The sequence below is a fragment of the Citrus clementina genome, unplaced genomic scaffold (genome assembly GCF_000493195.1).
Source record: "Citrus clementina cultivar Clemenules unplaced genomic scaffold, Citrus_clementina_v1.0 scaffold_5, whole genome shotgun sequence".
In the NCBI taxonomy this organism is placed as follows: domain Eukaryota; kingdom Viridiplantae; phylum Streptophyta; class Magnoliopsida; order Sapindales; family Rutaceae; genus Citrus; species Citrus x clementina.
Genome location: NW_006262201.1, coordinates 12,714,936 through 12,728,452, shown reverse-complemented (window position 1 = coordinate 12,728,452; position 13,517 = coordinate 12,714,936). Strand labels below are relative to the sequence as shown.

Genomic DNA, 13,517 nt, shown 5'->3' with positions numbered 1-13,517 from the left:
AAGAAAATTAATATTTGATTATATTCCAACTTTACGACAGTAATGAATTATGAGCCTAACAAAGCATTTAAGAACGACAGCTTCGGTGGACAGTGGACCTCTCTGCATATCAAAAAAAATATAATATATCTGACTCTGAGGTATTGGCCATTAGTTACATTAAATAAAGAGATATTAATAAATCCATGATAAGACAAATATTTGTGAAATGAAAATGAGAAACAGTCTTTCATAGAGCAAGCCTGAGAACGACATGAAATTGAGAAATGATAAATCGGTGTCCATTTATAATTTTCTAAATTAAGGTCCGTTTGGGACTATTCTTAAATAGTAAGGCTACCATAGCAGCTAAGCCTAACGGATCAATTGGGCTTTCTTTTTCGATAGCATTAGATATATAAAATTCATAGAATTAATTTTTACATTGATTATCTTAAAGGGCAATATAGTTTTAAAACAAATATGTTAAATTTTAATACTTATGATTGTAAATGTCTAATTTTTACTCCATAGTTAGTGATTTACTAAACATTAAATAATAACTGTAACTTTCTTCCACAACAACTATAGATTAAAAATTACTTTACCTCAATTCCAAAAAAAATCTTGAATATATAAGCAATCATTTATTATTGTTTTTGTTATTGTTATTATTATTTTGACTCTATTTACATCGTTTCTCTATAAATTATAAAATAATTAATTACCTACTTGGTATGCTTTATCTACTGATAATAAGTACTTCTTTAATGTTATAAGTTTTTATCAAAATTTTTGTCATTGTTTGTTTCTCTTTTTAATAGAACTTTTAAGGATTAAATAAGGTATTTTACCTCTACTAGCAAATATTCGAATTTTTAACTCTTGGGAGTAGAGATTGAAAAGGTTTTTAAAATGTTTAAATATCTAAAATATCCTTTTTTTTTTACAATCTTATTTTATACTATTTATAATACAATTTTAAAAAACTTGTCCATTAACGTAATTTTGTAATTTAAATCAAAACTCTCATTGACAACCAAACAATTAAAATTTATTTAGTAAAAAATTTATTTGTAAAACTTCTACTAACAAAAATTTTATTTAAATAAGTTTTGTTTAAAAAATTATACTAAACGGACTCTAAATAACCTACTAGTGTAATCAAAATTTTTACATATGTGAGGCCAGAGATCCGAGCACATTGATGCTGTAATGGGCTGAAAATAGCTCACTAAACACAAGCCCTCTTTATCATCAGCAAAAAGAATTAAACTACACTTCAACATAAATTTTATGTATAAATTTAATTGGAGTCCTGAATTTTATTTAGAAATTTAGTTCAAGTCCTTAATTAATTTTTTTAATATTACATTATAATTAGATATCTATAAACACTTGATGTGATCTAAGAATTAGGATACTCGCATACCACATATAAGAAGACCCAAATTCCTAACTTTAGGAATGAAGCTTGAATCTGTCAACTATCAGGTCAATGAGCGGTTGACCTCAACTAAATAATTATATTTCAAAATATGAATATCTAAGATTAATTCGAAGGAATCTTGAGAAAGAGTATTACCATATAGATAAATAGTTGAGATACATAATTCATATCCCACGTGATATGGCAAATGACTTATAATTCATTGTTAAGTGATTTAAGGTTGTCACATTAAAGATGAAAAATAAAAATGTCTAACCTACGATAAATTTTAAAAATTACAGTAATTTCTTCATATTTGCTTTTTGAATTTCACAGTAAAACTTTTTTAGCAGTATTTGTTTGTTGTTTGTTTGATTTCATCTATCCTCTTGTATTTATCAATAGAAATTCTAAAGGATTAATTATTTTTTAATATTATAAACAATTCAATCAAAGTCTAATACAATAGAAGTTCATTTAAATGTATAATTAACCAATACTTAAAGTCCAATATAATTAAAATCCGTCATAATAATAAACTCTCAAATCCACTAGGGAGACTCGAACCTCCCACCTTAGAATTAAGAGAAAGATATGCCAATAAACCTAACTAAGGTGTTGTTAGCTTTTAAAATAATAATTTTGAGTCACAATTAATGAAAAATTTGGAACTCAAATTCTCTCATTGGTTTAGGGTAATTTGTGTTTTACTCTCTAGAATATGAGTTAGTACCAATTAGTACACATATTTTTAAAACTTATTCAAGATGTTCTTCTCATTACTTTCATAGTTATCGAACATGACTTTTTCAATGATAAAATAATCTTTCTATTGGGCAAAGATTAAAGTTAAAATAAATCTAACATACAACAGGTGAAAGGTTGAGAACAACTAATTAAATTTTAAGGAAAATTGATATACAATATGAATACCTTCAGTAACTTTTAAAGTACAAGAACTAGTTGAATAATTAACTCTACCTTATGAATTAAAAGAGTCTTCCCTTATTTTTACAAACACCATAATTTTATGACCAAATAAGACATAGGAGGATGAGACGAAATTCTATAAATGATGTGTTACTTCCTTAATTGGGGAATCGAAATCTAGAACTAGAATTATTGATTGCGTTTACTTTGCAAAATGAAGGTAGTATCGGAAATATGAATTATGGGGCCCACCCAAATTTGGGAAGGGAAATGAGAGATTGATAGTGGAAATCAATCTCTCATTCCTTAAATGACCATTTTGCCCTTAAAAAAAATGCCCATTTTGTTCTTAGTTCAAAAAAATTATTATAATTAATTAATTAATATATTATAATTGATTATTACAATTAATTAAAATATTACTATAATTAATTAATATATTTTTATTTATTATTATTATTAATGATAAAAATAAAAATAATTAATTAATATATTAATGTTAATTATTATTATTATTATTGACAAAATTTTTACAATTAATTAATATATTAAAATATTATTAACAATAACTATTAATAATCATAATTTTTGAATAAATAATCGCAATAATTAAATACAAAATAATTATTATTACAATAGTTCATTAAGTACTTTTTACTAATTTGTTACAATCTCACTTACTCTAATTCTGATTCTAAAATAAAGTAAACACATTAATGGCAATCCAACTCATTTCGATTCTAATTCTTATAGTTCAAGTAAACAACTTATTTTTATTTCCATTCTCCATTTCTATTCCAGTCTAGTTCGATTCCTACCCATTTCGATTCCAATTTATTCCGATATTCGTTTAGTAAACATATCATAATAGCTCACCAAACATCCACTTAGAATAATATGTAAAGTATAAGAAGTTTGAGAGTAAATTTCTCTTTTTTCTTTAAGGGTATGATATAAAATTTGTGTTTATATTTAAAAATTAGTCAAAACATCCAAGTTATTACTTCTATCGTTAATGAAGACTTTGAAAGGGTAAAGTAGTTATTTTTTCAATTATAACATAAAATTCAGACAAATCCATCATGAAACAAGTGGAAAAAAATTAAGTAGATTTTTAATAAAATAAATGTACGAAGGATGTTTTTGTCAATTTTTAATAATATATGGATAGGCTAGGTAATTGGTTTAAAAGCATAGGGAATAAATGATTATTAAATAAGATGAATATTTGGTATCAAAATGAATATTGTAATTAGTTAAATATGGGCTAATTTTTTTTAAAGAATTATTCAATTTTAGTAATCAATTTAATCATTATACATGGATAAAATTGAAAAGAAAAAAAATATATAAATGGAACAACTAAGGAAAAAATGTCGTTGTCAAACTTGCACAATTGTCAAATGAGTGCCAAAATTGAAAATACCGCATATAGAAATGAGTAATGATATAGCCACAAACTCTTGTACAAACTTATTTTGTACAAACTGATGTGGCGTTAATTCATTGATTGAATTAAATATCTCTTGACCCACATGATTTTTTTTTTATTTTATATTTCCATTCAACCAATGAATTAATGCCACATCAGTTTGTACAAGATAAGTTTGTACAAGAGTTTGTGGTTGTATCATTACTCTATAGAAATACGGTAGTGGCCGCTGGCCCCCAAAAGGTTAGAATTTCATTTGTCTTATTTATAATTTGATCAAAGGTATTAACGATTTTTTAAATTTCCCCTAATAAGTTTATATGTTTTCCTTATACCCCCAGTTTTATGAACCACTTAAAAAATTTGGTACCTTTACTATAGTTTAAAGGCAAATGCTAAGTTACAATAATTGTAACATACATTTCTCATGTGAACCACACAAATTGTGGGTCTTATATTACTAGTTCATTAATATAATACTAAAGTAGGGGCAACCACTAAAGCGGTGGTTAAAAAAAAAAGACATTGCGGTAAGTGAGAGACAGTTGTGAGGCAAAACTAGCAGTGGATAAGTCCAAATTGGGAACTTATGCAGTCAGCGTATTTGAAGAGGATCATAACCACTTGTTAACAACACCTCGAAGAGTACACCTTTTAGGATTACACTGTAATCTGTCATAAGCAAAAAGACCATTGACTCATCACTTAGCAGCAACTAATATACCAACACATCAACAAATTAGTGTTCTTGAGTTGCAAGCTAGAGGTATACAAAATATTGGATGTCTTGTGAAAGATTTATATAACAATGAAACGACATCAAAGAATAAGGTGAAAGGACATGATGCAGATTTGTTAGAGCATTTTTAGTTGGAAAAAGAGAAAAATTCATCATTTAATTTTACAATTGAGTCTGATAATGAAAATCGAATTACCCATTGTTTTTGGGTTGATGCAACATCTAGAAGGGGCTATAATTTTTTATGTGACGTGGTGGTTTTTTATACTACATATAATACCAATAAATATGGTATGATTTTTGCACCATTTATAAGGGTTAGTAATCATGGTCAGACAACAGTCTTTACTTGTTCATTCTTAAGCAATGAGACTACTGAATCTTTTGTTTGGTTGTTTGACCAATTTAAAAAAGTCATGCCGGGTGATCTACTAAAAATGATTATTATTGATCCAAATCCAGCTATAACGAAAGCCATTTCTGAAACTCTTCTAAATACATTTCACAGGTATTGTATCTGGCACATACTGAATAAATTTTATAATAAGATTCATTCAATTAAGAATAAGGATTGTGATCTTGATTTCAAAAATGCATTTGGAAGTCACTAAGTAGGGATGATTTTGATAGAAATTGGATGGAGATTATCAAAAAAGGCAAGCAGCTACATGATAATGTATGGCTAAAATCATTATTTGAAGTACGTTCAAAATGGTTGCCTGCATATATGAATCATGTCTTTTCAGCTGGAATGTCCGGCAGTCAACAAGCAAAGAGCTATCATTCTTTCTTCAAGAGGTATGTGTCTAAAAAAATTCATTATTGGATTTTATGATACGATTTAATAGAGCTCTTAATCACCAAAGACATGAAGAGTTAAATGCTAATCATGTAGACATCAATGAAAAACCTCGTTTGAAATTGACTTTGAAGATGGAGAAGTAAATGGCTAATATTTACACACGTGAATTTTTTTATAAATTTCAGGATGAACTGTGGGATAGTATGCAACATAAAGCCGAACCTGTAAAAGAAGATGCTCTTTATTGTGTGTACAAAGTTGTGAGCCAGAATGAAGATGATGATGTGCAGGAAGTTTTGTTTGACAAAACTTTAGATTTTGCTTCATGTATTTGTAAGAAGTTTGAGAGTAAACAAATTCCATGTAAACACATTTTAGCTTATTTGCATAGAAAGCAATTTACATATTTGCCGGATCAATACATACTGAAGAGATGGACAAAATCTGCAAGATGTGATAAAGTCATTGGTGCTGGTGGTTCAGAAATAGAAGATTGTTTCCATAATTCAATTCTCATGAGGCGTTCTACATTATTTCAACTTGCTTTAAATGTTATTGATAAGGCTGTCATTAGTGAGGAGGCAAGTAAGATACTGATGGATGATTTTGAAAATTCACTTCGGAAGATTAAGTCAGTTATAAGTCATGATCCAGAAGTTGTGGAGAAAAACAAGTGTACTGACCAACATGTCTTGAACGATCCACTTGTAGTTAGGGCAAAAGGGTGTGGAAAAAGGCTGAAAAAAAGAAAAGAGAAGGCACAAGCTAAGGTGAAGGATAAAAACAAGCATTGGTATGGATGTGGAAAAATTAGACAATCATATGATAAAAGAAATTGTCCAATGCTCAAAAATCAGTAAGCATGTTTAGCTTAACATATAATTATTACACAACCTTTTTTATATTCTAATTTTTTTCTGTATTTTTACTTCACGTAGGTCTTCTTTATTGGATGCTGGAATCACATATAGTTTTGATGAAAGTTCCTCCTCTAAAAGTATATGGTCTTTGACATAACTATATTTTTCACTATATTGACATTTGTTAATATGAAGTAAGAATCTAATTAATTACTTGTTCATGCATGTGTGGTTGATTACAGATGATTGACGGACAAGATCTGGGTTACTTTGGATTCATTTGAAGAATCTTGGTTACGATTCTGACCATGGACTTAGCTAAAATGTTATGACAAATTAGAATTTTTGTCTTCCATAATTGAATTTTACAGGACTTAATGACTGTTAAATATTCTTCAATTAATTTACCTTATCTTCCCATTTGTCTCTTATTTAACATTTTTTTATTTTATAGTTCAATGTCATTCAATGAGTTAGTTGCCAGTGAATAATATATATTTTTTTTTGAAAAGAGAATTGTTAATTAATTGAGAGAATAAAAGTGGTTTAATTAGAAAGATGCAGAATATTTATAAGAATTGAGCAATGAAATAGAAATAAAATATGTAATCTTTAAAAAATCATGAAACAACAATAAAAGAAAAAGTGTTTGATTACATTCATGAGTAAATGATAAATACATATAAACTTTTAGAAGAATTTAGCATACTGTTATTAATATTGAAAACACACCTACAGTAATGATAATTAGTATTTTGACTTAACAAGACTTCAAATGGGATAAGTTTATTTAAATAGATATATAGTTTACGAGATTTTACAGAAAGACAATTTAATAGGTAGACAACTAGCTATAATTAGGACCTCTTTGCTACATAAACAATATTATATTTTGTTGCACTTTACTAGTCTAGGCACAAAGGCATTAAGAGCATTGGATTGACTCAATTTGTTCCAACCACTTATATTGAATATACGATGCAGAGGATAACCAATATCCGGACATTTGGATAATAAAAATATTTTTGGATAATAATGCATATGTAGTTATATGTCAATTGTAAGTAGGCATGGCAATAAGTCGTGTTTAAATGGTTTCATAGCGTGTTCTTGTTATGCCATATTAAATTATACTACCAGAACAAAGCCATTAATTTATTGGGTCAAAAAGTGAGAACTCATAACTCATTTGTTATTGTTATCATATTCTAAACTGACCCATTTAATCCATTATTTTTGGTATTATATTTTTAGTTTAAAACAAAAATAGCAATTTGTAAAACAAAACTTTTTAGAAATAAAATACCAAAGCAAAAGAAAATATGAATATTCTTCATGTTTAATGTCATCAAATAATATAAAAATTGTAGATTATAGTAAGAGAATTGTATTACATGAGAAGTTGTAAATGTACAGTTGACTACAAATTTTCAATAAATACTAGGAATTTTAGGATTTGTCATAACTTCAAATAAGTAGTCAATTTAAAATGAATTTATTTTTTCTTTAAAAATTTATAACTCAAATTATCAACTTTATTAAATTACTAATATTAGATATTAATAAATATTGGGTAAAATGAATTTTTTTATCTTAAACTCAAACCTAACCCCTTATGAAATGAGTTTTAATGTGTTGATCTATTAACGACCTGACTTGATAAAGGTTTATTCGACAACTATTTTTATCGTGTGGATCCTTGTAGTGTTAATGGCTGCATGAACTATCGTCAAGCCTAATTGTACATTGTTATAAATGATTTTGTAGCGTCAGATCTTTAGAGTATCAACACAGCTTATATAGGGTCGGGCTACAGTGCAACTGTGGTACCATGCCACAGTTGCACCAGCCGTTGGATCCACTTAAATGAGTGAGGGCCACTTGAATGGGTAGGAATCTAACGGTTAGGTGCAACTGTGGCACGGTACCACAGTTGTACCACAGTTTTATCCGCTTATATATCTATTACTGGATTCTCATTCATGTCAACATGGTCCGAAGTCATTGCATTATTATATTAGGGCCCAATTAAATATTTATAGGAGGCTTTTTAGACTGGGTTTTAACATTTCTTTCGCATATGAGTATATTTAGAATATAATATGGATGTAGTTAGAAACTGAAATCAAAATTGAACTTAGTTTCTAGCGGCTTGGACTTTTAAATAAGAAATGGATAGATCCCCTTGGTCCTCATGATTGGGATAATTTATTATTCAATCTCTTTATTTTTAAAAATTACTCAAAACATCCAAAATGGATGGATTTGACTGTTTAAGAATGCTAAATTAATTTTTTCTTCTTATATTTAATCAATCCGGTAGAAAGAAAAAAATAATTAAATAAATTTTAACAGAGAAAATATACAGTGGAGATATTTTTAAATAATTTTTAAAAATTTAAAATTAATTAACTCAAACTCTAGGCACTAAAAAGAGTATTTACCCAATAAAAATTCACAGGAAATTATATATAACTAGTACAATAAGAGATCTCAAATTCTTGGAACTTTCACACTTTTAGCACCACATATACTTTGCGCAAACAGAAAACCTTAAACAAATAACAAATGAACCAACTTTTTTATTACAAGCCTACACAATTCTTGGAGGTAGTGAACCCACCATCCACGACAAGATTATGACCACTAATATACTTGGATTCATCACTGGCAAGATAAAGCGCAGCCTCAGCAATATCTCTAGCCTTCAAAGTTACCGCTTGTAAGTTAGCTAAACCTCTAACGAATTCCTCCATTTTCTCCTCTTCTTCTACACATGGTGTCCCTATATCCATGCAATCTTCACAGCTTTTCCATGCATTAACAAGCATGGAAGTAGCAACCCCAAATGGTGAAATACAATTAACCCTAATTCCATATTTCCCCAACTCACAAGCTGTGTTCTTTGTTAGCCCTACAATGGCGTGCTTCGAGGCTGTGTAAGCATGAGGCCCAAGACCTCCCATTATGCCAGCAACACTTGCTGTAGAAATTATGCACCCACTTCTTCTTGGCACCATCACTTTCGCCGCGTACTTCATCCCTAAGGCAGCTCCTCTAACGTTGATTCTTATGATGTTGTCGAACTCGTTTGCATCAAAGTCAGTGATGCTCTTGTGCTTTGATTGGTTTCCAAGGACTCCAGCATTGTTAAAGAGAATGTCTAGCCGGCCGTGTTTGGAGATGGTGAAGTTGATCAAGTTTTGGATGTCTTGTTCTAAGCTTACATCACAATGTCGATAGGTGACTAAAGGTGATGATGACAATAATGAGTCAGCCAAAGCAATGCCAGCTGCATCATCAATATCAGCAATTACTACTTTGGCTCCATGCTTGACGAAAAGCCTCACTGTTGCCTCTCCAATTCCTCTAGCACCTCCGGTTACGATTGCGATTTTTCCCTCCAACCTATATCAACACAAATTTCAAACAATGAGGGCATATATTGATGGAACTGATAGATTTCTCAAAATAAGTATTTGCAAGTTCCGAGTAATTTCAAGCTGCCTCTTTTTCGCCTAGCCACCTGTGTATGAATTTTGTAGCTAAGAGAACAAAACTCGATTTGGACTATGCCTTAACGCTAACTCTATTTTCTATTTTAAAATTAAAAGAAAAAAAAGTTACGTTTTATATGCTTTTTTTTCGGTGTTTAAATTCATCTAGTATCTGAAAACACTAGAGTGGTAATAATCTCTCAACAAATATTTAACACAATTGTATTTTCAAGTCTCGAACCGAAGATCTTGATTAAGTTAGAACAGTCTCATGCCATCTGATCCACGCACTTGTTGGTTATGTTTTATATGCTTTATGAAGATTGTTTCTAGGTGAATAAAGGTCAGAAAACAAAATAAATACAAAAGATTAATGTAAAATTAAATCATAATGTATTTATCACCTCTTTGCTAAGGCGGAACAGCTATCTTTGGTTATGAGATGAATCGCTTGTTGAAGGTTTTGTTCGGGCATCGCCTGAGCTATCATAATTGATAAACCGGAGAGAATTAATGAGAGATATATAGTGATGGCGAACGAATAAATGATGGGTTAGCTCCATTTATAGAATACAAAAAGGATTAATGGCATACGCAGGTGGGGCCGTTGCTTTATAGTGGAAGGCTAGAGTCTTTAATTTTTCCATCATTACTCTTATTATATTATTAATTAATTTTTTCCAATATCATATTTTAAGATTGAATAAATAAATTTAAAAAAAATACCTCCAGCTTATTGAATAAAGAACTTCGAGCCAGCTCTTGTTTTAGAATCAAAATCTTTTTGGTGATCATAAGGGGAAAATATATATTGCACACACTGGGGATGGTTAATGGCCTGGATGGCACATGGTACGGTATGGATCTGTATAGTACGGCACAGTACGAGTATATTTTAGTGGGGCATGTGGCACGGCACGTACGTGGGTTGGATCGGACTTAAAATTTTAGGCACATGACCTTAAAAGTACGGTACGATTAGAGATGAGATAAATGATCGCGTGGAAAAAAACTCACAATAAGCACGTATCATTTTTTAATGAAAGTAAACTTAAAATTTTATAATTTTACAAATAACTTGAAATTAAATTTTTTTAATATATTTTATTAGTACTATTTTTCTAAGTTCATTTAATTTTTAGTTAAAAAATTATTATAATTGATTTATGTTTATAATTTATTAAATAAATAATTGATATATGATTTTAATAAATAAAATTATAAATATTATGATTTATAAATATGTATTAATATTATTATGAACTATAATTTATGACTTTATGTAAGTTTAAGTTAACAATTAAGTTAACCCTTAAGAAAAATTTATTATTGTTGTTGTTGTTAAGTGTTAAAAAAGAATTCTAATATCATATGGTCAAATTTAATAATGAATACTACATTCTCTTATTATATTGAATATTGACTTGAGTTTTGAATTTTTGATTATTTAATATTTGAATAAAAGCACATGGATCCAAAAAAGTACAAAAGCTTTAAAAAAATATACTAACAACTTGGCATGCACTCTTAAAAAAAAAAGAAGAAAGCTTATCAGACTTTTTTCTTAGGCACGGCACGAGCACGAACACACATTGGCCTTCCTTTGTCGGCCCAGCCCATTGGTCATCTCTAGCATGCACATATTCTTTTCAAATGTATAAACAGTCTATTGGCATAATGATCATATTAAGACCATATATATATATATATAATTTAGATATGATTTTAATATTTATTTTTTGAGATAAATTATGTACGTGGCATGCGAACGCCCCTTTTTAAACTTTTTCTGATAAGAATGTTGCCCTATCAGCAAACCTAGATATAAGAAAAATTTATTATTGTTGTTGTTGTTAAGTGTTAAAAAAGAATTCTAATATCATATGGTCAAATTTAATAATGAATACTACATTCTCTTATTATATTGAATATTGACTTGAGTTTTGAATTTTTGATTATTTAATATTTGAATAAAAGCACATGGATCCAAAAAAGTACAAAAGCTTTAAAAAAATATACTAACAACTTGGCATGCGCTCTTAAAAAAAAAAGAAAGCTTATCAGACTTTTTTCTTAGGCACGGCACGAGCACGAGCACACATTGGCCTTCCTTTGTCGGCCCGGCCCATTGGTCATCTCTAGCATGCACATATTCTTTTCAAATGTATAAACAATCTATTGGCATAATGATCATATTAAGACCATATATATATATATATAATTTAGATATGATTTTAATATTTATTTTTTGAGATAAATTATGTACGTGGCATGCGAACGCCCCTTTTTAAACTTTTTCTGATAAGAATGTTGCCCTATCAGCAAACCTAGCTACAAGATATATACTAAATATTAACCATTCCCTTCAGTTGTATCATAAGGCTAGGAGATAAAGCTGAATTATACATGATTGTAATAACTAATAAGTGACATATGCAAGAGAATGAACCAAGAAACAAAAAACAACTTCCTTCTTTTATTAATGAGAGTGTGTACGAAGGAAACAAAAATGATGTTTGTTGCTTGTTTTTCTCATGATTTCTTTCTTCCAATACTAGTTCTTTGAAAAAAATTTATTAATGAGGGTGTGTATGAAGGAAAAAAAAAAGTTGTTTGTTGCTTGTTTTCTCGCAATTTCTTTCTTCCAATACTGGTTCGTCAAATATATAAAAGTCCAGGACACACACACACACACACACATATATGTGTGTGTGTGTGTGTGTGTATTAGAACATTTATTTTATATACATATGTATGTATTGTTGGGAAATGGACAACCACAAGCAGCTGTACATTAAGCAAAAACAAACTCTTTCCTTATTTATGTGATTAAAATAGAATGTGTACCACAAATAAATAGGTGAAAACATAAGCCAACAAAATCCAAAGCAAAAACCAACAACAAGAGACATAGATTTTTAAGTGGAAAACCCAAAGCGGAAAAAATCACGGGACCGTGGTCCGATATAATATTCTACTATATTAATGGGATTACAGCACTAATTCTTCTCTAAATAATACTAGAGGCTCAGCACTAATTCTTCTCTAAATAATACTAGAGGCTACCAACATCAAGAATCTCAATATTCTTAGCTTACCATAACAACTTAATAACTGTCTCTCTAACAAGTGGATATCTCAAATAATATCTAACGAGAGGATAAAATAAAAATCAAGACCAGCAGGATTGTAGAAGGCGATGTCAGAAACTTATCCTCAAAGTTTGGAAGAAAACAGAGTTAATTTTGTCTTCGGATCGCCCAATTAAAAATTAAAAATTAAAAATCTTGCCCCCAAATAGTCTCAACTCTATTGTCTCTTCCTTTCTCTCCCGTCTTTTTCATCTCTAAAAAAGGGTTACTGCCGCCTCCACTTTCTCTTCTTTATATAGCCAAATTTTTTTTGTAAAATTTTACTTAACTGCTCAATGTTTCTTTAATTATTTAATTGCCCAAACTTATTAAACTTTGAGCTTGGGCCACTCAAATGAGATGGACCCAACAAATCTCCCCCTCCAGATCATATGAGGGGCACCGCCAAGCTTGCTTTATGCATATAGCTTTTTAGCTTCTCCTTAGGCAATGACTTTGTGATCATATATGATTCATTCTCTATTGTATATATCTTCTCAACCTGCAACTGTTTCTTCTTAAGCACTTTTCGTATCAAATGATACCTCACATCAATATGCTTAGATTTCGAATGGTATGTCAAATTCTTTGGCAAAGTCAACGACACTCTGACTTTCACAGTACACAACAAAGATGTCTTCCTTTACACCCAACTCTTGTAGGAAATTCTTCATCAACAAAGTTTCTTTGCAACCTTCAGTGATTGCAATATATTCTA

The 13,517-nt window shown here is 29.5% G+C and overlaps 1 protein-coding gene across 1 annotated transcript; it reads right to left on the bottom strand.

The window, feature by feature from the left end:
• Nucleotides 1–8,756: 8,756 nt before the first annotated feature.
• Nucleotides 8,757–10,158, bottom strand: LOC18040852 (short-chain dehydrogenase reductase 2a). The gene is made up of 2 exons (XM_006431905.2): nucleotides 10,073–10,158; nucleotides 8,757–9,579 (listed from the first exon to the last, which is right to left on the bottom strand). The coding sequence occupies exons 1-2, from the start codon at nucleotides 10,156–10,158 to the stop codon at nucleotides 8,757–8,759; spliced, it is 909 nt and encodes a 302-aa protein (XP_006431968.2).
• Nucleotides 10,159–13,517: the final 3,359 nt, after the last annotated feature.

What these genes read in the sequence shown, in the direction of transcription:
- LOC18040852 (XM_006431905.2), bottom strand. Translation starts at nt 10,158, where the DNA reads ATGATAGCTCAGGCGATGCCCGAACAAAACCTTCAACAAGCGATTCAT. An exon ending in TGTTCCGCCTTAGCAAAGAG is followed by an intron (nt 9,580 to 10,072) that starts GTGATAAATACA and finishes GTGTTGATATAG; the next exon opens with GTTGGAGGGAAAAATCGCAA.